This window comes from Diabrotica virgifera, chromosome 2 (assembly GCF_917563875.1).
Source record: "Diabrotica virgifera virgifera chromosome 2, PGI_DIABVI_V3a".
In the NCBI taxonomy this organism is placed as follows: Eukaryota; Metazoa; Arthropoda; class Insecta; order Coleoptera; family Chrysomelidae; genus Diabrotica; species Diabrotica virgifera.
In genome coordinates, this window is record NC_065444.1 from 44,862,133 (window position 1) to 44,878,393 (window position 16,261).

Consider the following 16,261-nt stretch of genomic DNA (forward strand, 5'->3'; position numbering starts at 1 on the left):
ATTTATAATTTCACATTTAACATAATTTTGTTACATTTTAATCAGTACGATTTACGCAAAATAATTAAACTGTGATAAAAGAGTTTTGCTTTGAAAATTAAATAAAAAATCAATAAAATTACTTTTCACAACCGTGGATTTCAGTCGTAGAAGAAGTCGTAATAAGAAGATGATTCTGAGAGAACTGTAACTGTTGTGACATACGTCATTGATGACAACCGTTAACCGTAAACTTAACCACATTATTTACTTTGTGATTGTGAATGCCGATTTATTATAAGAAAAACTTAATTTAAGTTAGTAACCCCGTTTAAAATAATATATAAATATGGTAAGTGTTTACTGAATTTGAATAGAGTTTATTTTAAGTCACTGGTATTTTCAGTATTCGGTTTTACACAAAAATGAAAATGCTCATGAAGAATGTATTTGGAGTTGTTTTTGGGGCCGATATGCCCCCGAAAAGAAGAAAAAATCCGAGGACGACAATCAAGGAGACGATGAGAAATCCAGGTATTACCGTTATATTCTAAATATCCTCATTGCAATACTGTTATCATTACATTTATTTCAGAGATTCAATTCTATCAGATGAGCCTCCGATTGACTATATTGTTACTGGTGGAGTAGATGATTTAGTTAAAGTTTGGGAATTGCAGGATGATCGTCTAGTTCTTAAGCATAACCTAGAAGGCCATTCTCTTGGAGTTGTGTCAGTAGCTGTCAGTCATAATGGCAAATGTAAGTATTTATTTATAAGTAATTAAAAATATAGTTTTGTAGGAGGTAGCATGAGAAAATGCATTAGTTCTGATCGAACATTTTCTTTCTTTCATTTCGCTACAGCCAAAGTCAGGCCCTGGCCTCCCCCAGCATCCGCCTCCAATATCTATGTCCCTAGCTGCTCTCCTCCAGTTATCCACTCTCAATATCTCTTTAGCATCAGTTCTCACTTCGTCTATCCACCTCTTTCTTGGTCTTTCTGCTGGTCGACATCCCAATACAGGGTGATTGACTAGTGGGGTAAAGCTCAATAAATCCGCTATTATAGTAATAGCTAGCAATAAAAGTTAATCACAAAAATTGTAGCCAACTTTGAGCTTCACATTACAAAATTAGTTAGAATGTTACAAGTTGTTCGATAACACAGTGGCAGACCAAACTTACATTTTTTTAAATCGTCGCCTTAATACTATAACTTGATAACTTGAAATTAGTAGTTTTGAAATAAATGGGTTTAAAGATTTTTAAGATATTTGTGCTGCTCCCATGATGTTGGTAAATACGGAATTCACTCTGCAGCTCTAAAATACTGCTACTTAACTTTTTGGCTACTGATCTATTTAGGAATACGGTGCAAATTTGCTTTCCAATATGGAAAATAACATGAAAAATTAAAGTTATCAATAGAGAGCGGAATATATGCAAAGTGCATATAGATGCATATATTGCATATTTTCAGACAACAAACACAACATTGCATATTTAAGCTAAACACGTTTATTATGCATATTTTAAAAATAAATTATATAAAAGTTTAAAATTTTCCTCTCTTAGTTGGAATTTTATAACTTCGATATGAACGAGCTCATTATTTATCTATCTATTGCTCATTATTATCTATCTGGACTTTCCCATTACTACCTGAATTTAACAATTATGGGTGTTTCCAGAAAAATATTATTTTATTAGCGTAGCAAGTCGTAGGTACCTACCTGCTTTTAAGGGTCTAATATTTATTTTGTCAGTTTCCGGCCAACATTTGTTTAAAGTAAACATTGTATCGTATTTAGTGTTTTTGAAGTGATTGGTATATATTAAATTTAAATATAACTACCATTAAAAAAAGTACTTGGATAAAGTGTTTTCCCGAGTTAAAGCTAAGTGGAGACAAAGTATTTTGCAAGGCTTGTTCCAAACTCGTAAGTTACATTCATTTTCACATTTCATTTTTTAAATGAGGAACTGACAAACAAAAGCATCATGTCCCACAAAAGAAAGTTTGCTGGAAAGAGTGTTTTTATTCGACAAATTCGCTTTTAAAAAATTCTCGGAAATACAGGGATTATAATTAGAAATAAATTAAAAAATGTTTTAGAAATTAGTTTACTGCCTAAATTAAAATATTGTCCTATAACATCAGTAGATGTAGAACGAACTTTTTCTGTGTCCAAACACGTTTTTAGTGATAGAAGGCAAAAGTTGCTAGTTGAAAATTTTGAAAAATATTTGATTATAAATTCATACTATAATTTAGATTCTTCATTTAATTATAATATCAGTTTTTGTGTGTCATTTCATTTGTTTTTATGTGAAAAATAAATATGTATTAAACATAAATGTAGGTTGAATTTTTTAAACATAAATGTTTATATTTAATATATTGTTTTAATATTGAGTATTTTTAATATGCATTTGCATATTTAGACAAATTTAGAAAAAATACCTGCATATTTGTAGTAAAAGTAATGCATATATATGGTCATATTTTGGTAATGTTGTGTTTCATATATTCCGCTCTCTAGTTATCAACTTTTAGCACTACCATAATGTTAACATTTGGTAATGTTGCATGTCATGCCAAGTTGCATCTAAGTGAACTTTTTAACAAAACTAATATTTTAAGCATTATTTTGGTGAAAATTAGCCCTCTGTCATGGGGGTTGCAAGATCTGCTAACAATTCTAGTATTTTTGCATTAACATGAACCGAATAAAAAGATAGCATTTACGTGGTAAGCTCAATGGTTTCAGAAAAACACGTGATACAACTAGATAACTGGAGTTACCTAATTATAGCATTCAGTATACGTCATATTCACGATTATTTCTATTAAAAAATAGGTTGATAACATATATCTTGTCAAGTTTTAACACTGAATATTAGCGGCTTTTGAGTTTTATCAACTTTCGTCAATCGTAAATAAATACTTAACCCGTTTGAAGCTATTTATCAACTTTTTACACAATATAGAGGCAAATAAAATACATCTTGTGAACTAGTTATCTCAAAAACGTAAATTTTTGAGTTATCAAGTTATAGTACTAAGGCGACAAAATGGAACACCCTATATTTTATTTTGTATTCGAAATCCTGTTAACTTCTCCATCACAAAAATATAAAGGTTTGTTATGTTATACAGGGTATTTACAAAGTTATAACCAATTTTGTATGAAAATCGTAACAAGTTCAACTCCCTGTATAAATAAAAATAAGCACAACAGCAATGGTTTATTAATGCCATATTTTTTTATTTATTATTGTCAAAATGTTCAGGAATTATTGACATTGCTAATTTTATTTTTACCAAATACAGGGTGAGTCAAAACGAAAGTACATTATTTTCTCAGTATGTTAAATCGAACACCCTGTATTTTATATCATTATTGGAAAGTAACATTACTGTACTTTAATTTTTAAATAACATTCCCTATGTCCAAATTTATTAGTTTTCGAGATATTTTCATTTTTCAGAGCAAATTATTTTAGGTGTCTAAATTTATCTAAATTTTATGTAAGCCCTGACTAAATTGACAATTGACTATTACTGATTATCAATCCGGTAAGCAATGTAATAATGTAGCAAATAAAGAAATAAAAATAATTTATTAGTAATACATTTTACAAAAAAAAACACAACCACAACATGCAACATTTTTGAAACAATTAAAAACTACTTTTTTATGTAAATGTAACAAATAAAGAAAGAAAAATAGTAATAAATTTTTACAAAAAATCACACAAACACAAAATACAACATTTTGTGAAGACAATAATTAAACTCTACTTTTGTACGTAAATGTAACAATGTAACAAATAAAGAATTAAAAATATTTTATCAGTAATACATTTTGCAAAAAAAAGTTTGAAAAAATTAGAAGATACTTTTAATAAAATATTTTTAATATTTAATTACATAAGGTGTTCAAAATTACCTCCTAACACATTTATGCACGCATAAAACGATCATTGAATGAGCTACTTACTCTACGAAGCATTTGAAAATTGACACATCAAAATACACTTTGTATTCTATTATTCATCTCATCCCTTGTTGTTGGAGGTATTTTATAAACTTCATTATTAACGTAATCCAAAAAAAATCAGTCCAGTTTACTAAATTCTGGTAATTTGGGTGGCCACGCTACTGGTCCATTGAAAAATGAAAATATCTCGAAAACTAATAAATTTAGATATAGGGAATGTTATCTAAAAATTAAAGTACGGTAATGGTACTTTTCAATAGTGATATAAAATACAGGGTGTTCCATTTAAAATTACTGAGAAAATAATGTACTTGCGTTTTGACTCACCCTGTATTTGATATAAAGAAAATTAGCAATACCGATAATTTCTGAAAATTTTGACAATATGTTAAAAAATATGGCATTAATAAACCATTGCTGTTTTGCTTATTTTTATTTATACAGGGAGTTTTCTTTGTAAATACCTTGTATAACATAACAAACCTTTATATTTTTGTGATAGAGAAGTTAACAGGATTTCGAATTTAAAATAAAATATAGGGTGTTCCATTTAAAAAAACATAAGTTTGGTCTTCCACTGTGTTATCGAACACCCTGTAATATTCTAACTAATTTTGTAATGTGAATCTCAAAGGTGGCTAAAATTTCTGTTATTAACTTTTATTTCTATCTATTACTATAGCGGATCTATTGAGCTTTACCCCACTAATCAATCACCCTGTATAGTTCTGCTATGCTTTCTATGGCTTTACTTCCCTATGGATGTCTTTGGATCCAAACACCTGCGACAGGGAGAAGTATGCTTTTAAGTTAGCAAGTATTATCCATTTCCGTAGTTCCTTCTACTAGCTGAGGTTCTCAGTTGCTTCTCCTCACTGCCATCCTCAGTTATCTGTACTTGATCGAATATTAATGCACATAATATATAATGTACACTAAATTTGTCTACTTCAGCGACCAATTTCAGGTCTATCAAATAATGAATTGATTTTACAATTTTTTGTTTATCATCAAAAATATATGAAAAACTGAGTGGCTTTTCAAGCAGTAGTTTTTCTGAAAAACTCAAAATTATAGCATTGTTATTAATATTTAAGCCTCCAATGGATGGGTGAGGCCTGTCAAGCCTCACCAATATGAAAGTACAACCTAAACTTTATAATTTTTTACTAATCTACTACTTTTCTACTAATAAAAATATAATTTATAAAAATTACTCAAAATTCTAATAAATCTTGAATATTGCAATAAATTATATTGAATAAGTAGAGGCTACAGTTATAGAAATTAACAATGAAGGGGTTCAAGAGAAAACCCGATAACTAACAAGACTTTAGGAAGTTTGAAGAAGATTTAAAATCGTCAAAGGAAGTTTTATCGAATATTTGTTATACCCAAATGGTAGAGAATTTTATATTTAGTTAGAATAATTTATTTTAAGTTTAATTTATAAAAACGTATTTACAAAAAAAAAATAAAACGTGATATTTATCGGGTTTTACCTTATTGGATAAGTATAACATTATTTGATTTTATTGGTTTTTATTTTTAATTTTTTTTTAATTATAAAATAAAAGTTAACTGTATATTATTCTGAGTATAAATTCTGAGTTTGTTTTTCATTATAAATATGGCCCCTAACCGCCTTTTTTTGTTTTCGTAATATGCAATTTCTAATTTACGCCATTTTTTATTGAGTTTTCGCAGGAAAAAAGTGTACTGAAATTTAATAAACTATCATAGTCTAAACTTCTTTATTGGATTTTCGCATGAATATATTTTGTCAAAATGAACAATTTTGTAATCTTTATCTCCAATAAAATTAATTATCTGTTTTTAACTTAAAAATATTTGTTGTTCTGAAGCTATTTCCTTGTGGCATTTTTATGATTAATTATTTATATGGGAAATAAGCCACAATTATGGTAATAATATTTGAAATAATCTTCTGCTTTAAAATGTATAATATATGTCTGAATTGCCAATATAAATGAGTCAGATTAAATAAATTATTAGAAGAATTTTTTTGCTTAGCAACAACATTTTTGTTTATTTTAGTAATATTTTGTATTTTGACAACGGCACCCGATTTGGGCATCGAAACGTTAATAAAATTATTTTTTTCATTTTAATTGTGGCTTATTTCCCATATAAATAATTAATCTTAGAAATATTTCTAATAAAATTAGTAACTTTACATAGGAAAAAGAAAATAAATAATTCTACCGGATTTTCATTTTATAAATATGTTTACAACAAAGTATTTTTATCAGTAACGTTATATATCGGTTTGGTGTTATTTAAAAATAGGAATTAACGGTTTTTACCATGTTTGGTTTTTATCAGTTATTGTGCTTAAAAATGTAAATATTAAATAATAACATTTACCAGTGATAGAAGACGTGTTTTTACTACAGCATCAATAAATATACCGGATTTCATAATTTTGGTATTTATCAGGTTTTCGCTGGAACCCCTCGATATAGTCTAGGAAAATTTATTTCATTTTTAGCTTTTTTTTTCAAAATTTTTCATTTTGGTTCTTACAGGCTTCATACATTTTGCAATTTTATTTTGTTTGTCTACTGGAGGGTTAATAGGAGCAAAACAATTACTAAGCTCTGTGGATATATTTTTGTATTGATGGGTTGATCTTCTGTATTTATACTGTGTAAATATATATTTTTAGTATGTGCATCAAGCTCCCTAGATTCAAGTATGAGGATTTGGGATTTGGAGAAGGGTGAAAAGATTGCAAATGTTGATGTGGGCCCTGTAGATCTTTGGACTGTTGCTTTTAGTCCAGATGATAAATACATTATTTCTGGATCTGGAAAAATTACAGCCTATAGTGTTGAAACAGCCAAAGCTGAACAAACTTTTGAAACTCGAGGAAAATTTACTTTAAGCATAGCTTATGTAAGTGCATATTATACTGTGTAATATCTGAAACTTACAATTGTAAGGTTTATCTTACTGAATATTCCTTTTTATTATGTTTTTGTGCACTATATTTTTTTGGTATTATTTTTTGTGTAGTATATTTTTTGGCATCTAGTACTACCTATGATATGTATTAATACAAACCCTTTTTTCAGTCATAACATATTTTTGAACTATAGGCATGTTGAGAATTATTGAGATAATTCAGAAAAATCTGATTGCCCCTGACTTTATTAGCCAAATTTGTACTTTGGCTATACAGGATGGTGAATCGTAAAACGTGCCATAGGAAACTCAATGTAAAATTCTAAACTGTTAAATTCCGGCTTTTCTAATTATTTTACATCAAAAGTCATAAGACGCTATTTGTAGAGGATTCAAATCTGAATTAAACACAAAAGTTAAAATTGTTCTATGATTTAAACACATTCCAAAATTATGAAAAATACCTACATTTGTCATAGTTGGTATGTGTGTAAAAGTTAAGCTCACGTTATTATTTAACTGACAGTGTGCACACTATTGACTGAATAAAACATCTTTATTATTAATACTTTCTCCTCAACTGAGGGTATCTTATCAATTTTATTATTTTTTAAACAAGAAATGATAAAATAAAAATTTTGACAGTTCAAATATTGTTAATATTTATAACTTCATTGTGACCGAACGCAACCGATACACATTATGGCACTGCGTGTGGCCTAACTTTGGCGTGATTCTGTGAAAAATTTATTATATTTTTACAAAATTTTGGAATATGTTTAATTCGTAGAACAATTTTAACAGTTGTTTTCAATACAGATTTTAATCCTCTACAAATAGTTTCTCATGTGTTTTGATGTAAAATGGTGTAAAATAATTAGGGAAGCAGGAATTCAACAGTTTAAAATTTTACATTGAATTTCCTATGGCCCGTTTTCTAATTCACCACCAGGTATAACCTTCAATCATAATACTAAGTTTTATGTAACAATTAACATATGTTGCGGTTGCCAATGTCTCACCTACAAAACATATCTGTTAATTTGAGTCAGCTAAATTCTCAATATGTCCTCTAGTCAATATGTCCTTAAATGTGCAGTAATAAATTAAAACTAACTAAATAATTAAAAATAACTCTGCCGTAGACAGGTCTTAAGCCTGCATGAGAAAACAGGAGGGTTAGATTGTTTGGTTAGCTCCTCAGCACCTGAAAAATAAAAGTATAAACTAACAATCCCAATAAAAAGCCTGGGTTACTGGACAGAAACGAACTCAGTTATTAAAATGGACAATTTATACCTGTAGCACAGTATAAAGAGGGACAGTAAAACCACTTCTCTGTCGGCACTTTGATCTCAAAAAGTAATACCGGCAGTACGCAATTGATAATTCACCAGTGGTGGATGCGGGTTTTCCCAGTTAAAACCCGTACGTTTCTTTGCGACTAGCAATGCGCGAGTGGGGCAAAAGCGACTAAGAACATTGTGCGGTCGCCATGTGCGACTAGAGATTTTACTTCCAATTTTTCGGAGAGTGGTTCTACTCTCCCTCTTTATACTGTGCCTTTAGGATTTTGGAATGTACAGAGTATAAACAATAGATTCCAAAAATCTTTTACGGAACTAAAACAATGGAAAATACACACAGCAGTACTTACTGAAATAAAGAAAAATGGTCAAGGAAACGAAAAATGTGTTCATTACTACAGAGGAGTAAATAAAAACCAAAGAGCAAAAAGAGGATATCTGTAGCAATAAGAAAAAAACTATAAAGATGTCAAAGATTAGACAACCATGAATGAAAGAATAATCAGTATACCTATAAATGAAATGAATATGAAGAGATATAGTTGTAATAGGAGTATATGCCCCCACTGATAACAGTAGAGGAGGAGAAAAAGATCAGTATAAAGAAATGCTACAAGAAACACCAGAAAACATAAACAGTCGGAAAGGTTTTCTTGTATTTTCTAGGTTTTTTATGATTGGATGAAAATCCATGGAAACCACTTGAATCACTTTGACTATCCATCGCATGTATATACTTTTTGCCTATGATATATTTTATTTTCAGGCATTTTCAATACTTTTTTTATTTCATAATATTTCAAATACTGTTTTTAGAGCCCAGATGGAAAATACATAGCAAGTGGAGCTATTGAAGGCATTATTAATATATTTGATGTAGCAGCCAACAAACTGTTGCACACATTAGAAGGTCACGCTATGCCCATCCGTTCTCTTTGCTTTTCTCCTGACTCCCAACTACTGCTAACAGGATCTGATGATGGGTATATGAAACTTTATGATGTGTAAGTAAATCCCTAGCTTTGTTTTATGTATTCTTATTTTTTTTTTTTAATTCTAGGCGAGATCAAAAAACCCGTCTGATAGGAACATTATCAGGCCATGCTTCTTGGGTTCTTAGTGTAGCATTTTCTCCTGATGGCAAGAACTTTGTTTCTGGCAGTTCCGATAAAACGGTAAAAGTTTGGGATGTCGCTACCAGACAGTGTCTTCATACATTTAATGAACATACAGATCAGGTAAATAGTATACATATTTTACAATAGTAAAGTAAGGAGAGACAGCTTAAGATTGGTGCGTCCAACAGCAAGTAATTATTTAAATTTTTGCTTACTGCTGGATTTAATTTGCTTCAGGGTACACCACAGGCAGTTCTAATGACTCTATTAAGTAGAAACATATGATGTTGGTAGCTGGTCGGTATCTGGGAGGAAATGGAAATAAAGAGAGGAATCAGGCAAGGCTGCATACTGTGATGGGCAGTTCTTCTAAGACGACAGACTCAGTAAAACACAGATTAAAACAAAATAAATATATTCGATGTAATTATTATTACAGATCATAAAAATAAAATATAATTCTATTTGTCGCCGAGTCGCAACGAAGTCATCCCCTGGATAGACATCTGTAAAAGAAGAGCAAAATTAACAATAATATGAAATATTCTTACACCTCAGTGCAGTGTAAGTTTACAAAACAGTCACGCGATTAAAATATATGAATTTATCGGGAGCTCGCTCGCTTCGCTTGCCGCCGTTTAATTATGAGCCGCAAATTACCTCACCACGGTACACCTTGCTGCTCAAGTTGGCCTGTCTTAGCTTACGAGATCACGTCACCACGGTGCCTCGGTACTCAGGTCGGTCTGCCTAGCTCACCTCGCTTGGCTGGTAGTGGAGTCCAGAGCTATCGCTTCAAGACTGGAGAATCTCTGCTTGTGGCATCCTTAAATATCCCTCTGCCTATGTTGTTTCGGAGAAGTGGAAATGAGTGGGGCTTCCGCGCGGACTGTGAAACTCACACGGTTCTAGTGCCGATGCGTCTTCGAGGGGCATCATTACAATACTATCACCTCTATTATTTAATGCTTATTCTGAAGAGGTAATGCGAGAAACTCTGGAAGATGAAACAGTCGGGATAAGAGTAAATGGAGTCTTAGTTAACAACATCAGATATGCAGATGATACAGTAATAATAGCCGACAAGACCTGCAAAGACTCATGAGTAAAATAGTAAGGTGTAGTAGGGAGTACGGACTCTCTCAATATCAAAAAGACGAAGTTTATGAAAATTAGTAAAAACAACCATAATACTAACGAAATCTTGATAGTAAAGGGCCAGCAGATCGAAAGAGTAAAAAGTACACTTACCTAGGAACACTTATAACAGAAAATAATGACTACACTGCAGAAATCAAAGTCAGAATCGAAAAAGCACATTCTAATTTTATGAAAATGAAAAAGGTCCTATGTAGCAAAGATTTAACAGCTCTTAAAGTACGCCTAACAAAATGTTACGTATACAGTGTACTATACTATAGAGTGGAATCATGGACGTTAAATGTAGAGACAATAAGACGACTTAACGCCTTTCAAATGTGGACCTATAGAAGAATTATGAGGGTTTCCTGGGGTAGATAGAGTTACGGACAATGAAGTACTGAGAAGAATAGGTAAAGAGAAGGAAGTTGAACTTACAATTCAAGAAAGAAAGCTACAGTATCTCGGACATGTGATGCGGGGCGAGAAGTATGGCATCCTGCGACTCATAATGCAAGGAAAGATAGATGGCACAAGAAGCATCGGAAGAAGACGAATTTCATGGCTGAAGAACCTGAGAGAATGGTTTGGATGCAGCTCAAAACAACTATTTAGAGCTACTGCCTCAAAAATTAAAATAGCTATGATGATTGCCAACCTCCGTAGCGGAGATGGCACTGAAGAAGAAGAAGCTGGTCGGTCAACTGATGATGGTAGCCCCCGAAACAAATTAAATCTTAAGCTGTCTCTCCTTACTTTAGTTTTACTCACATTTGAGTACTAGGAAGCAGAATTTTGTTGAATTTTTACCTAGATGAGTAGACAGGTGTAGAATGCATATCATAGATTCTCCCATGTCTACTATTTATCGCTATGTTTGCCTTGCAAATTGTAGAAGGTTCAGATTAAACGTTGCTACCAAGAATTCTGCTTTTGTACCTATTACAGAGATATATAGGACTTCTGTCCTTTAGATTTCTCTTTGCATGGATAACACAGAATCTGCATGCTCGCACCGTCAAATGATAAGGTTTCTTGACCTTACCATGATCAAATATTCGTTATATGTAATGTAATTTTTCGTGTGAAAGTCCTTTGTGCTTGTAATAGATGTTTTAACTTTTCCGACAACTCTGGAAAGAATAATAAAGAATCGATTAGAACAATGGCTAGAATTTGAACACATCCTACCAAACTCACAATATGGTTTCCGGAAATGTAGGTCCACTCTCGAAGCTATTACTGTTCTCGTTACAGATATACTGACAGGATATACAATAAAAAAACATACAGCTGCAGTTTTTATTGACCTTTCCTCGGCTTTTGATAACGTAAATTTAAACATTTTGTACCATAAGCTGACATCAATAGGAATACCTCATGAAATATGTTCATTTTTAATTTCACTATACTCCGATAGACGACTTTCACTAAAATTAAACCAAAATCTTCAAGGATCCCGAACATCGAATTTAGGACTCCCTCAAGGCAGCATACTCAGCCCGCTACTTTTTATACTATATACAATGGACTTCGAAGTAAATTTGAATAACGTGAATATGATACAGTTTGCTGATGATATAGTTATCTACACCAACGGTACTACTATTTCAAATTGTCAGAACATTTTAAACACAAACCTATGGTCAGTTAAGCACTGGTTAGATTCAAACAACTTAATTCTTTCTGAAAAAAAATCTGAAGTGTGTATTTTTACTAAAAAAAGGGACATAACTCAAGTACAGTTACAACTGGGACCATATCTTCTTCCAATCAAAAATTGTGTTAAATACCTTGGACTCTATTTAGACAGAAAATTACTGTGGAAAGATATCATCCCCCATGCAATAAAAAAAACCGAGAACGCTATGAATATTTTGAGAGCATTCTGCCATACCAAATGGGGAGCAGATCCAAATACCCCTTTACTGTTCTATAAAACAATGGTTAGAAGTATATTAGACTATGGCAGTCACCTCTATGGAACAGCAGCACATACTCACCGAAACAAAATAGAGACCCAGAAAAACACAAGTTTGAGAATATGTCTTGGTTATCTTAAATCTACCCCAATAAATATTATAGAAGTCGAATCTGTAGAACCTCCACTATCTTTCAGAAGGCAGCTAATTAGTCATAAATTTATGGCTAAAGCCATATCCAAAGAAGCCAGCTATCTTCGTAACATTCACGACCTCACTGTCCTAGTACTCACCCATCCATATTGGCACTCAAAAGCTACTCCACTCCTAGTAAACAGCTATACCACACTGGCACAAATCTCTAACTCCCTGTCTATCAACAAAACTATACCTATCTACACCGAACCTCCCCATGTTTTCTTTTCAAAACATATAAAAACATACTACCTGGACCCAAAAGAAAACTTTCTAGAAACCATTAATGGAAGATGGCCTGAACACCAATACATATATACTGACGGATCCAAGTTGAATGGAAAAGTAGGCTGTGCCTTTTATGACGCAAACTCTTCCCAATATTACAAGTTCAAGCTACCAGATGAGTGTTCCATATATACCGCCGAAACAATTGCCATAGCAAATGCATTTAGATACGTCCAGTCGAGAAACACACAGAATCATGTTATATTCACTGACAGTAAAAGTGCAGTTGACCGAATAACAAACTTGAAATCATCGAAAAACCTTACTAACATAGAGGCAGAAATATTAAAACTGATCTTTGAAGCAACAAAACAAAGGAAAACAATAACTGTAGTGTGGATTAAAGGGCACTCAGGAATAAAAGGTAATGATGCAGTGGATACACTAGCCAAATCAGCCACTGACACAGGCTACCATCTAACCACCAATATTGTTCCATATACAGATCTTACCTCCAAGTTTACTTCACATTTAAAACAATTGTGGCAGCAAGAATATAATTCATCAGTCACAGGGCTTAACTATGTCGGCCACCAAAATAACATACCATTGAAAAGCTGGTTTCATGAATTAACCAAACGAAACTTCATTGTTACAATAAACAGAATAAGATCTAATCATGTTATGACTCCTTTGTACAAATATAAAATAGGACTGGATGAAAACCCATATTGTCCATGCGGAGAAGTTGGTGATATGAACCATGTAATCCTAGAATGTTCAAGAAATAAGAAGAGCATAGAATCATTTTTCGAAGAAATGGTAAATCTCAAATTCTGTTTGCCAACCAGTCTAAATTGTATAATTTTTAGTAATAATATTAACTTATATCAATGTTTGTATAATCATTTAATTCGTTGCAAAATGAAATTGTAAAAAACTAACACCATTGTAAGCAATTCTGCGATACAAAATATTATTGTAAGTGTGTTCACGAAAAAATTAACATAAAAATAATTAAAAAAAAAGTTAAAAAAAAAGTAAAATAATGATAAACAAATAAAAAAAAAACAAAAAAAAAACAATGAAAAAAAAGGAAATAAAACTAAACAAAATACTACATAAATAAAGCATTAAAAAAAACAAAAATATAATTAAAAAAAAAATAAAAAAAAATATACATATAAAAAAATGCACTAAACAGAAACACACATTTTACTAACACAATAACATTTATCCTAGGGTGTGAGAATTTGAAAAATCAATTTATTTATATTGGATCAAAAAAAATGCTCCCTTTATATTTCATAAATAAAAAATAAGTCTGGCTAATTGGTTCATGCCAAAGCCAATTATAAAAAAAAAAAAAACTTTTCCGACCTCAAAAACAACAGCAAAGTTGAGCATTTTTTCAACAGTCAGACAAGGTTTTTTTCCATCAAATAAAAAAACTGCATAAGAAATAGAAGTATTTTTATATCATTCATGCGATCCATCTCTCTTCATATTGGTATTTTGAACCTTTTGACCATAGCTCTGAAGATCGCTTTGTAAGCCGAAAGCGCTCAGCTAGGAATTATTTATTTTACACACTTCAAAAATACACTTCTCCCTATTTTCCTGTTGTCATAAGTGTGTACAAAACAATTTCAGTCTTTACATTTTTACAAAATGGATTTATTTTCCATAGTAAACCTTCTCTTCTTTTCTTCAATAACTATATCAAACTCCAATCTCAACAAACTGGTATATATTATTATTACAATGACATACGATAAATGTCATTAGAATATAAATATTTTTCCTTTATTCCGCGACGACGAGCTGGCCAAATATCCAAGTAGGTGGAGGCTAATAAACTAAAGAAGAAGCAGAAGAATATACCTAAATATAACCATAAACGGAACCATATAGTTAAACTATGTGACGTCACGGGTCGTTTGAACTATTTTATACCGCAGAAAACTTTAAATTTGTACTTCTAATTTATTATGAGTTTTTGAAGCGTGAAATTTTGGAAATCTCATTTTTATACAAAACTAAACATTATTATGTAATAAAAAAAATGTGCAAATTCAACTTCTAATAATATTATTCGGTTTTAGGTATGGGGCGTGACATATAACCCAGATAGTAATAAAATTCTTTCAGTATCTGAAGATAAAAGTATCAATGTATATAGTTGTCCTGTTTAGATTTAGCAATTATATTTTTTAACGCGCTTAATTGTTTAGCCTTTGATGGTCTATTCCTGCAAAACATAATTCAATTTCCTTGTCCTTCCAAGTTACTGAATAATATTGATTTTATTTCAATAATATTGCACTGCTTTAGGCCAGGACGAGGTACAACTGATCTTATATTTACGGTGAGGCAGCTATCAAAAAAAGGCCTAGAGCATAAAAGTAAGTTGTTTCTCTGTTTTGTGGACTTTGATCGTGCTCCACGTAACAAGATCTGGGAAATATTAAACCGTAGAAATGTGAAACCGAAGGTAATCCAAGCAATAAAGGGTATATTATAAATGTACACGTAATAAAGTAAGAATAGAATAGAAATATGCTTTATTGTCACTTGATAAAACGTGAATATAAAAAAATACAAAATATAAGTTAATAAAGTAAAGAAAAAAAACAAAATCGATGTATTGCAACAATTAATAGAAATTGCAAAGTGAACATACAACAAAGTAAACTATAGATATAGGAACTAATAAGTTTAAGCTGCTGCATGTGACACCCAAATATAGATAAGTTTGGTTACTTGTACATTACTGTAATTTCTTAGCATTTCTTTCATTAAGAAATTCTTCTACTGAATAATATGGTCTTTTAGATAGATGAGCTTTTGTCATTTTACGGAACTTGGGGAAAGATGTTGCAGATTTGAGTTGTAAAGGATGATGGTTGTATAGTTTTTTTGCGGAATATAATATAGATTTCTTTACTAACTCAGAGGACGGGATCGGTAAATAGACATCAAAAGTTGAATTTCTGGTGGAGTAGTCATGATGAGGCCTTGCTGGAAAGACATGCATGTGTTTACGAATTAAGCAAAGTTTCTAAAATATATAAAGATGGAAGGGTTAAAATTCCCTGATATTTGAAGTAACTTACAGTGTGTTGTTCTTCTGAGGCCAAACAGATACCTTATTGCTCTTTTTTGTAATTTAAAAATAACATCTAATTGGGCAGCTGTACTAGAACCCCCAAAAAGGAAGACCATATCGAAGATGAGACTCGAACAAGGAAAAATATGTTAGTTTAGAAGATGCTAAATTGAGTTCTTTCGAAACAGATCTTATAGCATAGCAGGCTGAGGCGAGTTTCTTCCTTAACAAATCGATATGAAGGAACCATTTGAGGTTGCTGTCTAAAAAAATGCCAAGAAATTTTACAGAATCAACGGTAGAGATCTGGCTGTTATTAACAAGCAGG

The 16,261-nt window shown here is 31.4% G+C and overlaps 1 protein-coding gene across 1 annotated transcript; it reads left to right on the top strand.

The window, feature by feature from the left end:
• The first annotated feature begins 4 nt into the window (after window positions 1–4).
• LOC114339554 (WD repeat-containing protein 61) lies at window positions 5–15,045 on the top strand. Its single transcript, XM_050642556.1, has 7 exons — window positions 5–331; window positions 386–513; window positions 575–741; window positions 6,676–6,905; window positions 9,038–9,225; window positions 9,282–9,459; window positions 14,930–15,045. Exons 1-7 carry the CDS (start codon window positions 329–331, stop codon window positions 15,017–15,019), a joined length of 984 nt encoding a protein of 327 aa, XP_050498513.1. The 5' UTR covers window positions 5–328; the 3' UTR covers window positions 15,020–15,045.
• Window positions 15,046–16,261: the final 1,216 nt, after the last annotated feature.

Bases quoted from the DNA above. Each gene is read 5' to 3' on its own strand.
- LOC114339554 (XM_050642556.1), top strand. The intron at 742-6,675 runs GTAAGTATTTAT...ATATATTTTTAG, and splicing joins TGTCAGTCATAATGGCAAAT to TATGTGCATCAAGCTCCCTA. The intron at 9,460-14,929 runs GTAAATAGTATA...ATTCGGTTTTAG, and splicing joins TTAATGAACATACAGATCAG to GTATGGGGCGTGACATATAA.